The sequence below is a fragment of the Crinia signifera genome, chromosome 1, assembly GCF_055691185.1.
Source record: "Crinia signifera chromosome 1, ASM5569118v1, whole genome shotgun sequence".
In the NCBI taxonomy this organism is placed as follows: domain Eukaryota; kingdom Metazoa; phylum Chordata; class Amphibia; order Anura; family Myobatrachidae; genus Crinia; species Crinia signifera.
Window position 1 is genome coordinate 331,579,718 of NC_139217.1, and position 23,841 is coordinate 331,603,558.

The window sequence follows — 23,841 nt, forward strand, 5'->3', positions numbered from 1 at the left end:
TGCTAGGAAACAAGTACCGATTGCTCTACCTTTAAAGAGCTTTAGCGCATAAATTAGTAATTCAGAACCATTATAGAGTACAATTCCTTTATTACAAGGTGGGTTATATTTACATGATATATTACTGATTTTACAATGTGAATGGGACAAATAACTTCCACTAAAATGTGAAATGCTTAACATAACAATGTGTTAATCAGTAATGTAAAAGGGAATCCTTTAACTGCAGATGAACAAAAAAGTCAACTGTCGCACTAATAAACAATAGTTAAGCTACTAATTAAAATTGTTTTATTTCCAGTACTAAATGAGCTGGAACACTTCACATTTCAATCATAAGCCACAAGATGGTTCCTTTCCTCTTCCTATCTACTGTATGATCCTGGCTTATTGGCAGTATATTGTGAGTGAGTCCTGCTGATTACCACGGATAAAGATGATTGGTGAGGTTATGTCACGTGATAGAATTTCGAGCCAAGCCATGTAGAGGGAACTGGGGCAGTCTGATTTGCTTGCAATGGGGAGGCTTCTGCAAAAATAAGCACATAAAGTATTAACAATTGTCCACCAATTAACTGTTTTGTTGAACAAGATCTGTACTGAAGAGCTTTAAGATGATTATTTAAATATTTAAAACTTCAGTTCCATTCTTTGCTACAGTTATCATAATGGGTGAACACACAGTATGATTTTGGCAGGCAATTTCGAATAGATAGTCAAAATCGCCTGGAAGGTTAGCAAAAATCCTAGTAAACATGCAGCTGATACCAATGCGCGGCCACTGTGAAGGCAAGTCTATTTTGACTAGATTGTAGACTATCATAGTGAACATAGACAAAGTATAGTCAAAATTAATAAGGCCTCCATCCGCTTGTGCGATATGGGCAATTTTCATGTGATTCTGACGCACTGTTTTGACGGATTCCATGAAAAGTGTCATATCACATGTCCTTTACTTTCAATGCGAGGCATGTTCCCATGCGCCTTGCATCGCAATTGCAGATCAGTGGGCTGCCGTAAATATTTGTTCCAGCACATAGCCCTTGCTAGGATCGAATATGATACCATATGCGATACCTCCCACTAGTGGATGAAGGCCTTTAGTCAAAATCGGCCAATAGCACAAATTGCACTGTGTGTACATGCCTATAGTCAAGCAAACCTTTTCATTCCTCATAATGACCTGGAATGTTTACCTTATATAGGAAATATAATCTTTTTTTTACACAACATTTTTTATTTGAATTTATATAGCAAATGTGAGCGACGCTGGAATTTTTAGCAGATGTTTGGCACATCTCTCACAGAGATTTTGGCACTCAAGGGTTAATGCAGATCGATGGTGATACTGTATTCTTGAATGCCTGTATGTGCATAGCCATAAACTATCAGTAGCAATAATAGTAATGACTAATACAGGACTTACATTGCAATAAGAGCAGCATCCTGTGAATTCTCCTGAAGGATCTCGTTCATTCTCACATATCGTTCCGACTAGGAAATGTAAAAAGAACAAGTTAGACAAATCTGCAAATGAAACGCCTAGTGGTTAATATAATTAGCAGCAAGCAGGCTTGTATATTCAACACGGACTTGCTGATTTTTTATTTGTAGCCCTGATGCTTGATGTACAATAATCTGCTAGTCCGATGTAAAATGTGGGTGAGGTAAACGGCTGCAGCCAGCTAAGTGCCATTACAATGGCCTGAAAATGATGGAGATGGCACTTCACCTGACTCGCACCTGATTGACTCTGGACCCTGATATGTCATTTCTGAGTTCAGAGCAGACAAGAAATGGATTCTAGTGCACCAAGAACATATATTTTTCAGAACTTCAATAAAGCTACTAGAGCTTGTGTGTTACAAAGGATAAAATAGTACTAGAAGCTATAAAAGTCTTGTCTAAGCAAAACAAAAATATGCAGGGTGCAGCCCGGCACAGCGTTACCACTGCTTTATCACTTCACCAAGGTTAATACATCTGTTCTAATTTAGGTCACACCTGAGACAGTCCCTTTCACACTGCTGCAGCCTGTGCATTGATGGCGCTTGAAGATTACATCATCTCCTCGCACCCGGAAAGTGTCTATCTCCATGCTTTGAACAGGTCCCAGGTCAGATGACCGGGGTTACCCAGTTCTACTGACAAAAATCCCAGATTGTTGCGCATTCATGTGCAATAACCCTGGATTTTGGTGTCAGTGAAAAGTTGGTATGGTATGTAACACTCACAGAATATTTTGCTGTAGTTAACTGACGATACAATTATACCTTAGATGTGTGGTTTAGAAGATCATTTCCACTTATACTCCAGGGAGGGATTTCTGATTCGTTCTCACTCTGCTGTTCAATATGATATGGAGCTATAAGGTCCTCAAACAATTGCATGCTGTGGGGACAGGAGAAGTTTACAAATAAAACCATTTGGATTGCATATGACATGCTGACATTTACATTGATAATTATAGATTTTCAGTGTTGGACCAGGGCATGAAGTGCCCACCAGGTAAATTCAATGGCAGGGGCCCGTGCTTTGGTGTGTGGTTATCCTCTATAGAGGGTGTGGCCAGCTACCACAGAGGCTGGTCAACCATTAGATAGTGCACAGTCTGGGCCTCTTAATAAAATGTATATAATAAATACTGCTAATACATGCATGGTAATATACCAGCCATGCACCAGCATAGCCCCCTGTTCAGTATAATTCAAGCACTTAGGGGGGTATTCAATCTTGGGTCATGGCTGTTGAGCTGGCTCGACCAAGATTTTGTAGGCAGGATTCAATGTCCAGTCTGCAGCGGGACAAGAAGGGGGTGTGGCTGCAAGCTGCGGCCAGGAAGAGGATCACTTCCTGGCCATTCCCCTCAGGCCAAGCCCTGCTGCTTGTGAAGTCGGGCTCGTTCTGCCAAGATCCCCTGAACAATGCTGTCGGGGAAGATGGCTGCGGGAGATTGAATACCCCCACAGTCTGGAACCTGATCCCTCGAGGAGAAGGTGGGGCTCTCAGGCATTGGGGCCCACCTGGGGTTTCCCCTGTGGGACAGTCCGGTCCTGTAGAGTATTGTTATCCAAAAGTTTCATGAATGGACATTTTGCTCCCGGTGCTGATATAATATACAGTGCAGTAGTTGCATATTCTTACTTTTTCGGTTGGGGCTTCTCATGAATGTCAGTCAGCACTACAACATCATGGAATCCTAGTCTGAACTTCTGCAGGAGAGACTGCATTCTGCAGGGAGAGATCAGAATGGGAAACTGTGTCAGAGCACTCACATTGTCTAATTATTCTCAATCCTACAAACCAAATCTCTGCTACTCAAGTGTACACAGAGTAGTGACAGTAATAACTCACTCTCTCCTCTCTTCCTCTGCATTTTCCTGTGTTCCTCTGATGTAAACCCGTACTTTGCATTGGCTCCAGCGCTTTCTGCGAGTCAGCAAGTATGGGATGAGCAGGGTCAGACCTTGAAGATGGTGAAAGAAAAAAAGAGAGCAAATATTGAAGAGTATATTTTGCTACAAATTGTAGTTTATGTACAAAGGTAACATTTTAAATACGTATTGTATTTTTATTATATTCTTTGCTTCGTAATACCCCTTTCAGACCTAAATCCCAATTATTGGAGATAACATCTTTTTAATGTGGATCCTTTTACACCATCTGCAACCTGGGTTAACCTTCCAATAACCTGGATTGAAGCGGTGGTGTTGGGGCATTATTGATTGCATTGCCCTTGCTGCCTACCTCCATCATCATACAGCCAGTAAATATGGATGCTTCTCTTGTGCTGGCAGCTCTGGAATTCAGTATTGGTCTGATTCAATGTCTCTGGTACTGGGAATGGTGGTTCTGGAAACAGAAAAGTGTAGAGGAAAAATGTCTTAATTTTGTTATAAGGTTTAAAGTTACAATGTAAATGCTAAACAAAGTTCTTTTGTCATTTAACAAAACAATCTGCTTTGATTCTCACTGCAAAATCATGAAACAGATGTATATATACACTTTTACAAACTTGTCTCATATTAAATTCCTTCCCGGAGTCTCTAGCATCTCTGGGACAGGGGGAAACACTCCTACAATGAAGGGAATATCTCGGTAAATGAGCCCTCTCCATCCATTTATTTATTGCAGGATTTCTCAAACTCAGACCTTGAGGGAACCCTTATTGTCCATCTGGTGCATAAGTATGTTTATTAAATTGACTAACACAATAGATCTACAGATGGTGCTAATTATTCCCGAGGAACACGCAACTTTAGTGATTCTAGAGGACAAAAATTGAGAACTACAGTACTGATCTTATTATATCTCATGCAGTAAAACAAATCTTGTACGTTGCACGGAGCATCTACTGCTTACCCAACTCTTCTCAACAGAGAGTACAGCTTTGCACACAAATGGTCTTCACTATGAAAATCTGCACCTGCTGTGCAGGTTTCCATTCCTGCAGTTCATAAATTACAGTTAGGGCTTACTGATCAGGTTAATGAGTCAGATTCTCTAAGCTTCAAAAGTGATAAAATGGAGAGTGATAAACAGCCAGCCAATCAGCTCCTACCTGCCATGTCACAGACTGTGTTTGAAAAATGTCAGACAAGAGCTGATTGGCAGGCTGTTTATCACTCTCCATTGTATATACAGGGGTGGGGTCCTGGGGTGCACACCAATTGAGAGGTACGACCATGCGGAGACCTTTCAGTAGAGCTGCATACAAAGTCTCTATTTTATCACTTTTGAAGCTTAGAGAATCTGGCCCAATGTCCGATATTTAAAAGGGCAATGCTGTTATTAGACGTGTCTTGCTAGTAAAAGAATTGCCCTTTGAAATATCGGTCACGACCACAATCAGAAGTCCTGGGTTTTACAGCTGATGCTTTGTAAATAATTATTTGCAGTCTGTGAAGGCCCTATAAAAATGAATGTAAAGCCATACCCTTTTCTGTCTGTTTATCAGATATTTCTTCGTTATCAGAGTCCTGGAATGCCAAGTTATCTGTGGGAAGATATAAGCATTAAGTATGTATAATAGTTTATAAAGGAAATATACTATTATCCTTAAGTGAAAGGTTACACACTATAAATAGTAATATATATATATATATATATATATATATATATATATATATATATATATATAGACTGTGCAGGGGTCCGGCACTGAAAGCCTCCTCTCAGCTAACTTTGAATGCTTGGCCTGGGTGCCCGTTACTCCAGAGTCAGACTCTGGTACATGCAGACTGTTTGGTAGAAAAAACGTCACTCCAGGCTCTTGATGCAAATAAAAGACTTTATGCGTCTGTGTGCCTACGGCGTTTCGAGCCTTATGGCTCGTCTTCAGGACATTAACAGTATGTGCATAAACAGGCATACAATTTATACCTTACCTTTGAACAGGTGCCCCCACGCCGGCATTCCGTCCTCCCACCGGCTCCTGGACCCGCTTCCGGGTTCACCTTCCGGATATGACGTGGTACCTGTTGCCAGGGGACGCGGTGTCAGCGTGTTGGCACTGTCCCTGTGCAAATACAATAAAAAACATTTAAATAACTTGCTCCATCATCTCTACGTTACTGATGGAACATTTATATGATAAAACAGTGACATTATTCCATTTTGCATGTGTCTAATTATATCTCTGCGCTTGTGCATGTTATATCGTGTGGTCGCCCCTAGATGGCGTTTTGAGCACGTTTTGACACTATTTCCCAAGCGGTCGACATAGTCTACTTGGGTCGTAATTATTTGGTTAACACTTTTTTTCAGTTGATTTTTTAGATTTGTTACTTTTTCCTCTATTCCAATATTTCCCTCATAAAATAGCACAAATAAGAGAGCTCAAGAATAGGAGCAAACTGGTTTTTGCTCGGAATTTTTAACTTTTAATTCATATATATATTTTTTATTTTATGTGGTTATCAACAAAAATCCACATAATACACAAATATGAGTGGTGTACGCCATCTAGGGGCGACCACACGATATAACATGCACAAGCGCAGAGATATAATTAGACACATGCAAAATGGAATAATGTCACTGTTTTATCATATAAATGTTCCATCAGTAACGTAGAGATGATGGAGCAAGTTATTTAAATGTTTTTTATTGTATTTGCACAGGGACAGCGCCAACACGCTGACACCGCGTCCCCTGGCAACAGGTACCACGTCATATCCGGAAGGTGAACCCGGAAGCGGGTCCAGGAGCCGGTGGGAGGACGGAATGCCGGCGTGGGGGCACCTGTTCAAAGGTAAGGTATAAATTGTATGCCTGTTTATGCACATACTGTTAATGTCCTGAAGACGAGCCATAAGGCTCGAAACGCCGTAGGCACACAGACGCATAAAGTCTTTTATTTGCATCAAGAGCCTGGAGTGACGTTTTTTCTACCAAACAGTCTATATATATATATATATATATATATATATATATATATATATATATATATATATATATATATAAAATGGCTTACACCACTGTTTGGTCTACTTCTTATTTATTGAAAACCGGGTGAGTGCCGTCCTGCTTCCTGCTATACAAGACTGCTTGCTCAAACAGCCTGGGAAAGGCACTGGGGTACTATTTTGTTCATACGGAGTGCCGGCCACAACGCTGCTTTTATATATATATATATATATATATATATATATATATATATAATCTAATGAATCACTCTTTATACAGCTGGTTTATAAGCCTAATGCCAGACCAATAATTATCTTGCTGCATGCTTTACCTATGCTTTGAAATTGAAATGACACATAGTAATTATAGTAATTATATTCTGTTTTTTACACTAGCTTAAAGAACGTTGTAGCATAGTTTCTCTTTAGACATTTTTTTTGCACAGGCCCAAGTTGTAAACACTGCTCAGAGGTTAAGGTGGCCATCTGACCCCCCTGAGCCGCACGTGTCCTTCCTGGGCAGCTGGATCGCATGATATACATCGATGTATCGCATGCAACCTAGTTCCCTGCCACTGGGAGGGGAGCCAAGTCGGAGTTTGGGCGGGCAGCAGGTCCGACCTCCGTCTCCGGTCCAATTCACACAGGACCAAGCATCGGACCCGAGGAGGAAGTGAAACACATCCGATTTGGGATGAGTTCTTGGCCAGATCCATCGGGATTGGGTGAAATCGGCCCAAATCGGACAAGTGTATGGTCTCCTTTACTTGTAGTTGTAAGGAGCCAAAGCTAACCAAAGAAATACCCCAGTCACACTTACATTCTCCTTGCATCTTCTGTGTCATGTCATGGCCTCCCTTTATGCGTACAATACATACACCAAACTGACAGTCAAATACATCACTGTGAAAAAAGCCAAGAGAAAACAATGCAGATTACAGAATAGTAAGCGGTTGCGTAGCTGGAAGTATGGACACTAAAGAGAGAGTGGTGGAAAACACAGAGAGTAAGTGGAGAAAGCAAGTGGTGCGCAATAGTAAATATTGTGCCATAGGGATGGGCATATGCAGGAAAGATGTTATTAGCGGCAGACTGGGCAGCAGAGGGCAGTAGTATATATGCATGCTGGAGAGAAAGAAGGATTATTTACCAATAAAAGGTCACTTACTTAATGATCCCCACATATTCCTCTAAGCACTGCCCGGGAACCTTTTGCCAGTTACTTTTATAACCCAGCACCATGGTGTTCGGCTTTAAACGACCCAGACCTGAGACCTATGTGGGCAAGAATTTTGTGATCAAGTGTTAGTAACATTTAGGAAAACACTGTGGGGGTATCACTTGGAATTTCTTTCACTGAGTATAACTGGGATTTGAGCGAAGACCTAGTTGATCAATTCCGGTAATTCACGGTCATTGCATTGCTCTGTGCGTTAACGTATATCATAATACAGTAATTATCAGTTGGCATTAAGCTAGTGTAAAGCAATCAACAAAGATCTTTGGCTACAGTGTGAAAACATATTCATTAGTATTCGGTGTCCACTATATGTGCCAGGGGAGCGTACAGGAGTGGTGACACATCAAAAATTTGCTCAGCCAATGAAAAACAGGTATTTTATTCTGTGGCCACGAGCAGAAAGAGTAGTATAATGACCTATCCTTTCCATGCTTAATCACAAGTCTAGAGTCTAGGACATGAGTAATTCTACTGCTAAAACCCACTAGGTTTGCAATGTGAATTCCATGTCATATAGAACCATGGCACAGATCAGTACTTAGGTGAGTTTCCCCTACCTGCATTAGGCTTTTGGCTCCAGCCCTTAATGTGCTTTCATGAATAACAGTGTAGAAGGATCTCACTTTCCGTGTGTTCAGCCACCGCAGATGTCCCTCTGAGTCTGTCACCTTGTCAGAGTCCTGTGGATATCAGCATTGATTCAAATACAGAAATACTATGCGCTACATTTTCCATTTCTCTGTATAACATAAGATATAGGGCAGTATTCAATGATTTGTGTGAGCTGTGACCCTGCGAGCAGTGCTGCCTGCTCGCTATCACAGCTCGCAGGGTCAGTATTCAATTGACCCCCTGCATACGCCGTTTCCCCCTCACTAGGTTTTTGGAGCGAGGGGGAAATGGCGTATGCAGCTGATAAAACAGCGAGGCTTGCGGCTAAATGCTGCGGTCTCCCTGCATTAGCCGTAAGCCTTGCTGTTTGGGGGAATCCTCACCGTCCTCTGACAGTGAGGATTCCCCCAGAATGTTGAATACGGCGAGCGGCAGGCGTGGGAGTTGAACAGAGAGGATTGCTTTCAAAGTGAGCATTAGAGCCCATATTCCGGCCATGTTATCTATATTTTAAGGATAATAAATAATACTATACTTACAGTCACAACATTCCCACAGATCATCAAACTCGTGCTCTTTGTTACAGAACTGACAAAGTCAACCAAAGCAGGGCGAAAGTTTGGGGGTCCAGTGAGTACAAGACACTGAGGCCTGAAGGTGAGATAGATATGAAAGTTGATGTAATGTCAGAGATCAAAAGCTTCTGAGGACTCATAGACTGACCACAATACCTAAAGTTCTTGACATGTTCTTGCACTTCATTTAGGCCCATACTGTAGGTCAGTGCCATACTGTAAGCTCCAGCCTGCACTGAAGATCCCCAGTTCACATCTACGGTTCAAAAGATAGGGGACAGGTCAATGCTAAATTGTACCACTTTAATTGGAAACAAACATTAAACACAATTCAGTTGGACTGTAGCCCTGGTGTATTGACTGACACTCTTACCTGGCTTTTTGTAGGTGACATAACCTAGCAGTATAACAATGATAGCCACTGCAATGATAGCTGCCCACCATGTCAGGAGAAACATAATGACCACTGATACTACAGCTCCAAAAAGAGACGTCCACTTGTTGTAGTATCGGAAAGATGGACGCCAGCCTGTAAGAAATGAAAAAAATCAAATATTAGTAGTAATAATAATAACAACAACAACAAGATCAAGGGGTCTATGTACTCAGCCTTGGAGAGAGAAAGAGATACAGTGGACATAGATAAAGTATCAGCCAATAAGCTCTGAGCTGTCAATTTTCAAAGACAGCCAGGAAAATGATAGTAAGGAGCTGATTTGCTGGCACTTTATCCCCTTTATCCGACTCTCTTCAATGATGAAATGTAATAAGAACCGGGATGCCGGCTAAACTCAGACGTCTTATAAAGCGCAAACATATACAAAAATCCCCTAGGCATCCTGCGCGACTGGTGAACTTGGACCCTATTACATTTCCCTGCAAGGCTTAGTACATAGAGCAGGCATGTCCAAACTGTGGCCCTCCAGATGTTGTGAAACTACGCATCCCAGCATGCCTTGACATTGCCTTAGCATTCTGTAATAGCAAGGCATGATGGGATGTGTAGTTTCACAACAGCTGGAGGGCCATAGTTTGGACATGCCTGACATAGAGGGTGATTCATCAGACCTGCTCGCTGCTGGTTGAATTTGCTCCCCTGTCCGATGTTTGGGGTTTGTGCATGCGTGACTATGCGCATGTGCAAACCCCCGGAGCGAAAAGCTTTGGCGAGTTTCACACTCGCCAAAGCATTTTCTCCTGGATGGGTGGGAAGAGGACGGACAGGGGACGGAAGCAGGGGAACGGCCAGCGTTTTATGGGGGCGCCCATACAAATGCTGGGTATAACCCTGTGAATGCTAGTGTGGGGATAAGCTCGGTGGGGGGAGTGCGGTCGGCGTGGCGGCGTTTGCCTGCTTGTTAGGCAGTGAATATACACTGCCTAGTGATCAGGTCTGAATCAGGCCCATAGGCCCCAAAGATGCATATTACAAAATGAATCCTTTTGTCACAGATAATTCATTGCCATTACTTACTGTGGGGTAGATGTATCAAGCTTCAAAAAGTAATAAAGAGGAGAGTGATAAACAACCAGCCAATCAGCTCCTGCCTGTTATATTTCAAACCCAGCCTGTAACATGGCAGGTAGAAGCTGATTGGCTGACTGTTTATCACTCTCTATTTTATCACTTTTTGAAGCTTGATACATCAGGAATGTGTGCTCCTTTTAAAACATTATCATCTATAATAGAAATCACGATAATGCTAATGAAAGCATAGAATGTGTAAACATTGATGAGATGTTTCCAGAAAATTGAATAGCAGTTTAATGAGAAGGTGGACAAGCCATTATGGAGAAGAGTGGCGAGAGAAGTGCATAGCACCTTTGTGTTTACCTGGGGAATTGGTAACGGACGCATGGAAGCAGCTGAAGTTGATGAGAGCGTAGGAGCACAGGAAGAAATTGGAGATAATTGGAGCTATTGTGTTCAGCTCAGCTGTGCAAATGAGATTAGTGTGAGGGTTAATAGGAAATAATGGGTTTACCAAGGATGAGATTACAATAATAATGATAAAACAGTTGATGGCAGAGGTAGGTCAAGTAAAGATAATACTAGACAAACATGACAAAATTACATTTGGAAATAAATCACAATCTGTATTTTGAACTAAAATGTGTCAAAACAAGTGTAGTGCATTTTGTTCCTTGTTAAGGTGCCCACACACTAGAACAATTTTTTTGCAGATTGGCCGATTTCCGATAAATCGGCTGATAATCGTCGGATATTGGTTGGGTACGTGCTCCCGCGGATCTTTTGCTAAATCTTCTGATCTTACATGCTGCATGAAAGATCAGAAGATTTAACAAAAGATCCATAGGAACGCACATGGGACCGTAAGAGAAATCTTTGGTAAAGATGTGCGCTTGCCTAAAATTTTTTGTCCAGGATGGACAAAAGATTTCAAGGCTAATTTATGCGCACATCTTACGATCGCAGATCCACAATTGTAGGGTTTTTGATGATATTTCAGAACTTTTTTTCACTTATAAGATTTGGACTAAGAACAACTTTTTAAGGGTCTGTACAAATGGACATTCAGTCCTCATAACCCTCTGAGGGCGGGATGTATTAATATACATCGCCGCCCCTCACCGTCCAGCCGCCGCGATGTTAACGCATATGTACTAACATATGCGGCTAGCATCGGGTTGCGGTGACGGAGACCCCCGTGATACCTGTAATGTGGTTTGCGGGGGTCTCCGTCACATCCCGGCAGCTGTCAGTGTCCCCCTGCATCTCCTCCCCCCCCCTGCAGCCGTATGTCCTCCCAGCTGTGACACCTGCTGAGGGAGGAGGAGATCGATGGAGGACGGGAAGGGGGGGTCGCGCGGGCAGCGGGTGGCGATAGAAGCCCATAGGCTTCTATAGGGTATCACCACCCAGAGGTTGGCGATACCCTGCCCGGCGGACGGGTAATGGTACATAGGAAAATGCGGTAAAACCCCCGTTTTACCGCATTTTCCCTTTAGTACATCCCGCTACGATTGAGCTGTATGCCATTAAACTGCCATTGAAATGAACAGAATGGAGCTCAAACAGAACAATAAGGGACTGCAATAACACCATGTTTAATTTTTCACACATTTTAAAGAATATTTAACCTTAAACTGTAACTTGACATGTTATATTAACCCTTTGAGTGCAAACATCTCTGTGAGAGATGTGTAAAATATCCGCTAAAAATGCCAGCGTCGCTCACATTTGTTATAAATTCAAATAAAAAAATGTATAAAAAAAATATTATATTTCCTATATAAAGGTAAAGATAACAGGCCATTATGATGAATACAAATGTTTGCTTGGCAATTTCCACACCTATTTTGTAGGTAGGATAAACTTACCAATAAGGATGAATGCAACAGCAATAATGAAAGCCAGAAGGTACCCACGGATAGGCTCATTATTCTTCCCAAACCCTTTCCCAAAGAATCCAATAAAGGGGTACAACTTGTCCTTGCAGAGGCACTGTAAGGAAGAGAAATGTGTTACATATAGTGAAAGTGTAGAGAAAAAAAGTTTTAAATAGGAAACTTAAGGGGCAAATATACTTGGAGATTGAAAGTGGGGAGATACAACGTACCAGCCAACCAGCACATGGCAGTTAGGCTGATTGGCTGGTTGGTTATCTCTCTCCAAGGCTTAGTACAGATCATAATTGCCGACATTCTGCAAGGTCAGCACAGCGGGGGCGTGGCAAGGCATGAAGGGGCATGACAGATCAACCACGTCATTGTCACCTGTAGAGAGTGGGTAATCTTTCCCTGGGGTCGGCCTGTAGGAGGGGTGTGACAGCGGCCAAATGGGCTCCTGCTTCCCCCTCCAGTCCTGTAACAGGCGGCAGTGGGGTACTTCGGGCAGAGAGAAAGCAATTTCCCAAGCCCAGCACACACCTATGTGTGTGTTGGGCTGTGGAGATAGTATGCTGCAGCAGCAATCAGTCCTTTCTCTCCCTGCGTGGTGTGCAGTGGTGGATGGGGGACCAATCAAACCCAACACCCCACTCTCCCACATACGCACCTGGCTGTCCATCATCTGATGCCCACCTTTCGTGGGTGCACACATAATATATTTTTTTACATTCTTGCACAGAGGGGGCCTGGCCACACTTCCCAGAGTAGACCACCCCCACTGACAGTACTGGGGCCTTGCAAAACTGTCAGTGGCCCTGGCTACAATTAAAACTTATATATTGTCCATGTATATATATATATATATATATATATATATATATATATATATATATATATATATATGTATATATATATATATATATATATATATATATATATATATATATTTTTTTTTTTTATATAAATAAAACATAATTTCTTACTTGGAAGACTTTGGGAGCAGACACCAGGCAGGCCAATGCTGAGGATAGAGTGGCTGCAAAGATCCCAGCAGTGATGAGAGGGCTGAAAGCTGACACCAAGCTCATTGCCTGTACAAGAAAATAATGGTCATTTAATGTACAGCAGAGCAAAGCATGTAACTAAATTGTCTAAAATTAGTGCAACAATAAGGTTAATTAAGTTAATTAAGAGCTATGTTAGTACATTTCTTATTTCTTATTCTGAGACTTAAAAGTCTTAGAATCCTATATCAAAATGGTTTGCTCATGGTGACATGTTTTAAAGGGATGTGGTTAACAATGCAGTGGTTCGGATGCCAGTAGCCAAAATACAGACACCAGAATCTTGAGCAGAGGACCGGTGCCGAAATTCCGACATCGCTGGAGATGCCTACGCCAAAATCCTAAATGCTGGCATAATGATTGTAAGTATGCCAAAACAGGTTAGGATTAGGCCACGGGGGAGGGGGTGTGGGATTAGGTTTAGGAACTAAGGAGTGGGTTAAGGTCAGCATGCAGGGAGGGAGGGTTAGTGTTAGGCACTAAGAAGTGGGGTTAGTAGTAGGTTATAGTAGGTACGAAGCTTAGAGTTAGGCTGCCGGGGGGGGGGTTAGGATGCAGGAAAGAAGGGTTAGGGTTGGGGGGCAGGGAGAAGGTAATGATAATTACTGGACCCCTGAATTGGGATGCTACTGTCGGTCTTTTGACCACCGCCATCCCATCCACCTGTCATCCATTCGTTTTCTGTTTAACAGACCCTAGGCTCAACCAATATTAAAATAACAAGCACATAGACATTGCTATTTCATTATCTAATTGATGGCAAAATCCCTTTACCTGGTAGTAGTTTGATAGCCCATAAGGACATGTTTCTGTTTCTTGACAAGTAGTAAAATTCCAGCCAAACTGACACCCGAGTCCTTCACAGTCTGTCTCATTAAAAGATATGGTGTCATTCATAATGCCGGATGCATCACGTAAGACACATGAACCTGGTTGGAGGTAGGAGAAGACTTTAGAATGCAATAAAGTGTGACCACGTAATTATATTCATTGGCAGTGGCATAGCTACATATGTAGCAGACTCTGCAGTGGCTTGGGGGAGCGGCGCCAGCAGGGTCTGTGGTGGACGCCACTGGCTGAACTGACAGACGACCTAGGCAGCAGTGAGTGCTGAGCTGGTCCCGCTTCGTGCATATGCTCAGCGCTCACTGCTGCATGGGTTGCCCATAGTCAATCGCCTCACCCCTTCTTGGGGGGCGCCAGAATTGTTTTGGCAGGGGGGAGAAAAATTTCTAACTACGCATCGGTACTACCTCCCTGATGCAGATGTAACTCACCTATAGTGGCAGAAATTGCAAGGTAGGATATTGTAGTCCAAAATATGGCCATCAATGTTCCCTTGGGAATGGCCACTGCTGGGTCCTAAAATATGAAAGGTAAAGGAGTTATAATAAATCCTGAAATATGTGTGTTTAAGAAGCAATCTGAAAGCAGATAGGCTGATTCTGAGTTAGGAATTAAGTGATCACCCCACCCCCATCCCTGATGAAAAAAAGACAACAAGTAACTCTACACCTGAGTATAACCATGTTACATGGGAGATGGGGCAGGTTTAAAATGTGCAGAGAGATTTAAATGTGGAAGGGGTTTATTCAGACTAAAATCCAAATTGCAGTGTAAAAATAAATCTCTCTAGCATTTGTGGGCTATATGCAAAATCAGCCATTATTATTTATCCTACTCTCAAAAATAAATAAATACATTAACCCCTTCCCTGGTACTCCAGAGAATTTTCCAGGCTGTGCTCCAGTGCGCATACTGGCAAACCCGTAAAATTTTCGGGAGTGCCACTGCCTGCTCTCCCTCTTACCGGGCAGCGCCTCTGAACTGAGCGCTGAGATCAGCGCTGCACTTAGCTTCAGCCGCTGCCCGGCTCCTGCTGCCCAGCCCAGCCTCTTCCCCAGCTGTGTGCGGCATGACCCTGCTAAGGTAATGCCACACACACCTGGGTTGCCGAGGGCAGGGGCAGCTGATGGAGTGCTCAGCTTCGCTGCCCGGCCCGGAAAACACAGTGGGAGTTTTTTAGGGAGCGCTCCCCCCAAAAAACTTGTCCAGTGGGGAAAGCTCCCTAAAAAAAAACACCACTGAAAGGGTTAACAAATGAGTGCCTATTTTTACATCTATTACGTTGCAACAACATTTGTTCTTTGTTTATGCTTGCTTTGCTCCAAGCTCAAAATCATTACCATAGAGTTCTGTGCAGGACATATTTCTTGTTGGAAATGCATGTGTGGACTATACAGTAATATAACTGTTGTTGTGACATAATATACATAAATAACTCAATACAGTATAAGACTGATGACTTTACCTTTAGGTCTCCTGAGATGTTTGCACCAGCTAGGATACCAGTAGCAGATGGGAAAAAGATGGAAAACATTCCAAAGAATGTTCCAGCTTCACCTCGCCAGTTGGGAACAATGTTTTCCAAGAAGATGGAACCTGTGAGATAATGGAAAGATTGGTTACATGCTGTATTGTCATAGTATAACATTAATACTAAATATAACAGTCAGGAATGAGGGATCCTACACAGGTTGGTATTGGGATCCCGGTGCTTAGGATGCCGGCAGTCAGAAGACCAGCAGTAGAATCCCGATGTTTAGGATCCCAACACCTAGTAGAAGGTAAGTATACTAACCCTCCCCCTAAGTTCAGCTCATCCCTAACCCTCCTCTGTTCAGCCTATACCTAACACTCCCTTCACATCCTAACCCTCACCGTACCCCCTTAGTAACTAACCCTAACCCTCCCTACTTATTGCCTAACCCTAACCTTCCCCCATCCCACAGCATAACCATCCCTCTAGTGCCTAAATCTAACCTTCCACCCCTGCAGCATAATCCTAACCCTCCCTGGCATACTTGCAATCAGGATGCTGACATTTGGAATTCCAGCACCGGCATTGGGAGCAATGCTGGGATCCAGCACAGTTTTCTGATCAATGTAGGGATGTTGCAGTCAGTATTCCAACTTCTGGCATCCCTGCTGCCAGTATGTTACCCAGATCCTGTCCTCTGCTCCCACAATACAATGGCAATACAAAGTAAGAGAAACCCCTTAGCGCATGACAGACGATTGACTCAATTGCGAATAATATACCATATATTGACAGATGCTGGTTTATTTCTTGAATATGTATAAAAGGTTATATGACTCAAAAACAAGAATGTAATGTATAAATATTCAGAAGATTCTAATACCAGTATCTAGTACATGCATGACAACATATAATGTTCACAAATAAGGTTAAAAAAGGTTAAAATTAAAAAAACTTTAAGAAATAAAACCAAAAATAAAAATGAAAAATAAATATAACGAAAAATAATAACAATGGAACAAAATTGATAAAATATCCCACAGAAAACAAAATGAGCAGTCCTATATCTTTCATCCATATTTTTAAACATATCCGTATTAATGCATTTGTATTTGTCTTCAAGACATTACCAGCATCTTGGAATTTATGTTATTTTATATTATTCATGATTGAGACAACCCTCTGTCATGTGCTAGGGAGTTTTTGTATTGTCATTATGTCTGGCTGGGATATAAATAATTGCTTATCCTCCACCGATGTATTCTCCAGGGCCGGATTATAATGGGGGCACAAGGGGTCAGTGCCCCTGGGCCCCTCTCTAGCTAGGGGCCCCTTGTGGTTGGCATGTATTTTAAAAAAAAATTATTATTATTATTATTTTTTTTTAGCTAAAGGTTTTGTGCATGGGAGTGGGGTAGTGCTGCAGCTTCACCTATCTGCCAATGTGACAATGATTAATGGTGCTGAGCATCAGGAGCCAAGTCATACTGATTGCACAAGTGTGCAGTGCATTACTGGGAGTTGACTTAGTCCCATGACACTTTGCACCAGAGGGCAGAGGCTGAGACATTTGTACTGAGCTCTGATTGGTGGAGCTCATTACATGCTTCTCAGGCCCATGGAGAACAGCAGCAGCAGCCTATTCATGGGAGGGTTTTTAATCACAGGCAGCACAAACACAGGCTTTTCATGTGATATGTATGTGTGTGTGTGGGTATATATATATATATATAGATATATATATATGTGTGTATATATGTATATATATATATCTATATATATATATAGATATATATATAATATATATATATATATATATACAAATGCGAAGAAAGGGCACTCAGGGACTCGTTTAGGGTGAAAGGTGGACTGGTTTATTCAGTCAAGGAACGCCTACGTTTCGGGGTCTCCCCCTTCGTCAGGACAAGTTAAAGGTGTTACACCTTTAACTTGTCCTGACGAAGGGGGAGACCCCGAAACGTAGGCGTTCCTTGACTGAATAAACCAGTCCACCTTTCACCCTAAACGAGTCCCTGAGTGCCCTTTCTTCGCATTTGTATCTACAAAGGGCTGCAAGGCCAATATTGCTGGCACCTGGGCATCCTACCATCCTTTGGCTACACACAAGTCCTGTTGTGCTGGTTCTTTCGTCTGGTTAGATATATGTATATATATATATATATACATATATATATAGAAAGAGAGAGAGAGATAGATAAATAGATACGGGGTTACCGGCACTCCAAGGTACACATGACAACTGCCCGGGTGATGCACTCAAAGAAATGGTTCTATCCTTGAAAACTGAGTAAAATCTGAAATGTTGGAGCTGATTGCATCTGCATAGTCATTTTTGTGAAGTCCAAAGGAGTTCCACTTACCACACATCTCTCTCTCTCTCTCTCTCTCTCTATATATATATATATATCTATATATCTATATCTACTGTATATATCCCCTGCAGTTACCCATTGACCAAGTTTATACTGCCTTTACTTTGTGTTTTGACAGTGTAATATTCTCCTATGCAGTTTGCGGCCAATAATGACAACTGCAAGGGGGCCCCCCTGTCTAAAGTGCCCCGGGCCCCCCGAAGGCTTAATCTGGCACTGGTATTCTCCAGTAACCTAAATGGCCCCATAACAGCTGTTCTGCTATCTGATGATATACTACACAATAAGCAAATATTTATGCTTACGTTACAAGTTTGTAGGGTTAAGAGTCAGGATTTATGTGGGTTCTCACCTTGGTAGCTGAAGAACCCTTTGGACTGTTTCTCTTCACTGGGAGGAATGACTGTCCCCACTAAGTAACTTACAAAGGACACCATGATAACCAGAAAGAATGCTACTTGTGCCTGTAAAAGATGAAGAGGTAATAGCCACACAACATGTGCTGATCAGCGGTGATATGTCAGGGAACATATGCTGTGATACGTACCTTCGCTTCCCACTCCATTCCAGCTAACGAGATGAAGAGGAGTAACGTGACAGTTGCCACCCCAATGATCCGGATATCATTGACTGGGTCGACAATTATAGCGTCATATTCCTAACACAAGGTTAGAAAAAACAAACACAATGTTAGAAACTGTTTCTTGAAGAAATTAGAATAAAATACAGAACAAAGGATTTCCCAATACACGTTTAATTACTGATATTTGTATAGACTGTGATATAGTTGATTAAATATTATTGGAAAGTTATACATATATATATATGTGTAGCTAAACCTACTTTCAGGAGGTCCCCAACAGTCTCAGCAAAGCCCACAGTGTGCATAGCGACTGCGACTGCATTGGCAAAGGCAAAGATAAGTCCTATAGACCCTCCCAATTCAGGGCCCAAACTCCGAGAGATCAGGAAATATGTTCCACCTAGAAGCATAAAGAAAGGAAAATGTTAAAAACAAATGATATTTTATATAATTCAGGAGCATAGCATATATAATGCTGCAGAGGCCTACATGTGTGGGACCTGGTACTCACACGGCCACAGCCCAAATACCTGCCCCATCGCCTCTCACTGTCCCTACCCATATTCATTGAGGTTTATTATAATACGTGTCCACTGAAGGCATAGTAATACACTAACAGGTTTATAACTAAATGTATTTTCTAACCAAATTTTTTTTTTAAAATTACTAGCAACAATATTCTTTAAATAAAATATATAAATTTATGGGGCTTATTTTCCGTTAGGAGCAAAGCAAAAAGAGCAAGTGACTTTGCACCAGGACGGTGTTACAATACAAGGGGATCAAATACATTTATTAGTTCTGCATTAATATTATTATCATTTAATTATATGGGGCCACAAGGATTCTGCAGCTCTTGACAATACATAGTTGATGCAAGAGAGCAAAACAGGAAAATAGTGATTTACAGTACAGATGCAAATAAGTACATGGTAAATAAAAGACAGTTGCAGCAGCGGACACTGCCGCAATTATCCTTAGAAAAGCACATGAGGAGAGAGGGCCCTGCTCGTTAGAGCTTACATTCTAAAGGCATGGTAAATACTGTCTGCTTTGCATGTAGCCTACAAATGCAAAAGATCATGCATTTTAAGCATAGTGGGTCAGATGCATTAAGCCTGGTAAAGTGATAAAGTGGCGATAGCACACCAGCCAATTGACTTTATCATCTCTTTAACACAACTTTATCACTTCTCCAGGCTAAATACATCTTCAGCTACATTAGGCAATTTTAATTATTTTTTAAAAGTTTTTTACATAGCGCGCACATATTTTGCATCGCTTTACAGGGAATATTTAAACATTCACATCAGTCCCTGCCTCAGTGGAGCTTACAGTCGATATTCCCCACCACATGAACACACATTCATTCTAGAGTTAATTTTGTTGGGAGCCAATTAACCTAGCATTATTTTTGGATTGTAGGAGGAAATCGGAGTACCCAGAGTAAACCCATGCAAGCATAGGGAGTGGGTGAATATACAAACACCGCACAGTTAGGGAATCAAACCCATGACCTCAGCACTGTCTGGCAGTAATGCTAACCATTGCACCGTCCGTACTGCCCAATTGGTTTCTTATTTCCCACCAGCTGTCTCCTAGGATCTATTATAATCAGCATAATAGTGCGTTACAGCTGAAACCTAACATGCAGGATGAACTTACCTGACTTGACTTTGCCATTGGTAGAAATGGCAGAGATGGATAAGCCTGTGATGGCTGTCACCAGAACAGACAGGAGAATAATTACCCAGGTGAGACCTAAACACAAATGGGAAACATCATTATCTCTACTGCAAGATAATGGCATACTACAGGACCTTAGCAATATTGTATGTCTTTATGTGCAGCACATCAAACCAAGCGCCCATCGCTAGTGACCAAGGGAGCATGCAATCACTTGGACATACTAAGCGATGTAGGCAATATGTTGTTACAAAAAAGATGTGCCAACATCGCTACAGGGTATACTCAGCTTAACAAATTGTATACGTGTTCCAGCAAAATTATATTATTAGGCACAGTTTCCTGGAAATTATCTACAATATTGTTATATATATAGGCGTACCTATTCCAGCTTGTGCAGTGATCCATGGTAATCTCAAGTACAATATGACCCCCCAAATATTTAACATGCACCGTATCTGTTGAGAAAAGAGTAAAGAAGTGTTACATGTGGTATGATATACAGATGCAAATCTTATTGAAGCAAAAAAACAAACCTGTCGCTACCCACCCCCTTTTCTTATTAGCATTTATACATACCATGACACCTTTAATCCACCCAAATCGTACAGGTCCCCCCTTTGGTTTCTTTTTCTTTTCATCTTTTTCTTCCTGCAATTCAAGCTTCTCTTTGTCAAAAGTTTCTACATCTTCATTCAAGTTGACTGGAACCATCTGATGTTCATCCTGACAGGTTAGAAAGAATACAAAAGAGATTGTAATGACTATTTCTCCATGGACAGGGTACTGATAAAGGGGAGGTAGGACACAAATGGAAATAAGAGAAAGCCACAGACCACAGAACATTCCACTGTACTATACTTACTGTTATGGCATTACGGAGAATGTCCAGAGATGGCCGACTGCGTTTTAATCTCCCGGGTGCTACTGAGTAGACATAGTGTTCCTGTCTTGGTGTGGCATCCAGGGTGTTGTAGGCCATTTGTCTCTTTGTGAGAAGTTTATGACACACAGGCAAATTTGCAGGATTAAGGCAAATTCCAGCTGCAAGAGAACTGCCTGTCTTGCCACAATTCCCCACCACTGCTTGTTCTTGATTATCCGTGGAGCAGGGAATCATCTGAAGTCCTGTATTAAACTCCTCAATAGATTGGTTAAGGTGATAGAGAGCTTCTTGTATGTGTTCTTCTGGTACCTCCAAAACCAGCCCATCAGTAGTGGAGGTATATCCAGATGATAGTTCATCACTGCCAGATGAACACTCTAGAGATTCCAAACTTTGGGACTTGTTGGTCAGGACCATCTCCTTCATTGGGTCTGCTGAATATGTTTTAGGGTGGCAACTCTCTGGTCTGTGGACTAAAACATGTTCATCTACGATATTTGTAATTTCATTTACAGGAACAACATGGGCTTGCTGACCTGGCCTCCTATTTTCATAGAAGGGAACCTCATGAGAAAGATGCCTATTGGATTCCAGTGTGCTGGTATCAGCCCAGCTTCTGCGTCGGTCAGACATGGAGATGCGCTCTATGTTAAATCTTCCAATGGAGAAAGGAGTACTTGTCGGGCAATCCATCAGCCCTCGGCAGGCAACTTGCTGAAGCTATGAACACTACTAACTGCAAAATAGAAATAAGCCATTAATCATCTAAAAGTATACATTTCATTATCACAGCTAGCATTTAACCCACATATGCCTGATTCATATAGGCTTGGTTTATTGTTCCATACTTACATTAAGAAGATCACATAGAGTATATGTATTCAGACCAGGGCCAACCGTTGGCTAGCTCTAATGTAGATGCTATTTATATATCTAAGATTTATATATACATGTTTATATATACGTTTTCTCTCCATACTTGTTTTAACTAAAGTACAGAAACCTATTTCAAATATACCAACAAGTTCTGGGTCATTGATGAGCTGAGCAATTACTGGAAATGTACACACTGGCCCTTATTCTGGTTCACTCGCAAAGGCAAATTCCTTTTCAAATGGACAAAAACATGTCCACTGCAGATGGGGCAGATGTAACATGCACATGGGTGAGTAATTTTGTTTCTGTGCAGGGAAAATACTGACTGCCTTATTTTTACAATGCAATATAGATCTCACTTTGAAGTAAATCCCCACCCAAATCTAATTCTCTCTGCACAAATTACATCTGCCCCACCTGCAGTGCACATGGTTTTGTCCATTTGAGAAGGATTTTGCCTTTGCGAGTGAACTAGAATAAGGGCCATTATACCATGGCCTAAATTACCATATATAAATGACAATAATACGTGTGGATACAAGTGAAATGCATAAAATGAAAACCAAAGGGATGATGCATAGTGCACAACAACAATATATTTAAGATCAATAGGGAACATTGAAACATATATGAAATATAACATCAGAGAGGGGACAAGCGGAAAATAACTGACATCAACAGAGGAGATAAGTAGTAAATAATAATAAAATCCTACTGTAGCATTCTTATGCAAAAGTTAAATCAGCCCCTCGGGTCCGCATTTGTTCTATAAACTATAATGTGTGCAACATTTCCGCTTACATTAAGGTGTATACAAATTATAAAGATAAGGATTCCTTACAGCCTACATTTTATGTATACATCATTTGAATAATAGAAATATTTATTTCAGAAATAACTACTAAAATTCACATAATAATAGAGTGATATATATATATATTTATTTATTACTTTTTTTTTATATAGCGCATATATATTACGCAGCGCTTTTCAGAGAATATTTGAACATTCACATCAGTCACTGCCCCAGTGGAGCTTACACTCTATATTCCCTACCACATATACACGCACACACAGACATTCTAGGGTTAATTTTGTTGGGAGCCAATTAACCTACCAGTATATTTTTGGATTGTGGGAGCACACCGGAGTACCCAGAGAAAACCCACACAAGTACGGGGAGAATATACAAACTCCGCACAGTTAGGGTCATGACCTCAGCGCTGTGAGGCAGTAATGCTAACCGATTACACTTTTTGTACTGCACTATGTATAGTGGGGAACAGCCCGGCACTCACCCCTCTGATTCAGCCTCCCCGGTGCCTTTCACGGGTAACAATTATTCATGCAAAGAAGAGATGGCACTCTGGGGTTTCTTTCAGTGAAGGCAAATATATTTTAAGACAAAAGTGAGGCCAATGTTTCAGGGCTGGCATGCCCCTTTGTCAAGGCAAACAAATATCAAACGTGAATATTAGTCCTATGTTTGTTCTATCAGTCCTTATGTGTGCTATATCTATTATGCTATATCGCTTTATATTAGTATTACAGATCAGTGACCAAGAGTTGCTACAAAAGTTATTACACAAGTTGAAACCACCAATGAATTCTGGAATGTTCTTATAAGTGAGGAAAACTATCAAAGCAACCATTTATCAATCATATACTGATAGTAAATAGGTAGCAAATTATTGAATATTTAGCTTATGCTAAGGAATAAAAATGAGTTACCTGAAGTATTTGGATTTCCTTGTTCTTCTGGAACTATGAAGAAGCCTCCTTTGTGGCAAGTATAGCTAAACTCCTAGTCTAATGCCTCAGCTTAGACTATGAAATATCCCTTCCTGG

At 41.4% G+C, this 23,841-nt stretch overlaps 1 protein-coding gene across 1 annotated transcript; it reads right to left on the reverse strand.

The window, feature by feature from the left end:
• Positions 1–336: 336 nt before the first annotated feature.
• Positions 337–21,810, reverse strand: LOC146079801 (solute carrier family 12 member 3-like). Its single transcript, XM_083186446.1, has 26 exons — positions 21,097–21,810; positions 20,811–20,957; positions 20,614–20,689; positions 20,211–20,306; positions 18,806–18,945; positions 18,510–18,620; positions 18,315–18,426; positions 15,561–15,691; positions 14,527–14,611; positions 14,024–14,178; positions 13,169–13,276; positions 12,177–12,300; positions 10,669–10,770; positions 9,208–9,363; positions 8,991–9,090; positions 8,799–8,910; positions 8,205–8,327; positions 7,576–7,682; positions 7,228–7,310; positions 4,937–4,996; positions 3,748–3,852; positions 3,355–3,466; positions 3,145–3,231; positions 2,274–2,391; positions 1,427–1,494; positions 337–529 (listed from the first exon to the last, which is right to left on the reverse strand). Exons 1-26 carry the CDS (start codon positions 21,808–21,810, stop codon positions 388–390), a joined length of 3,474 nt encoding a protein of 1,157 aa, XP_083042572.1. The 3' UTR covers positions 337–387.
• Positions 21,811–23,841: the final 2,031 nt, after the last annotated feature.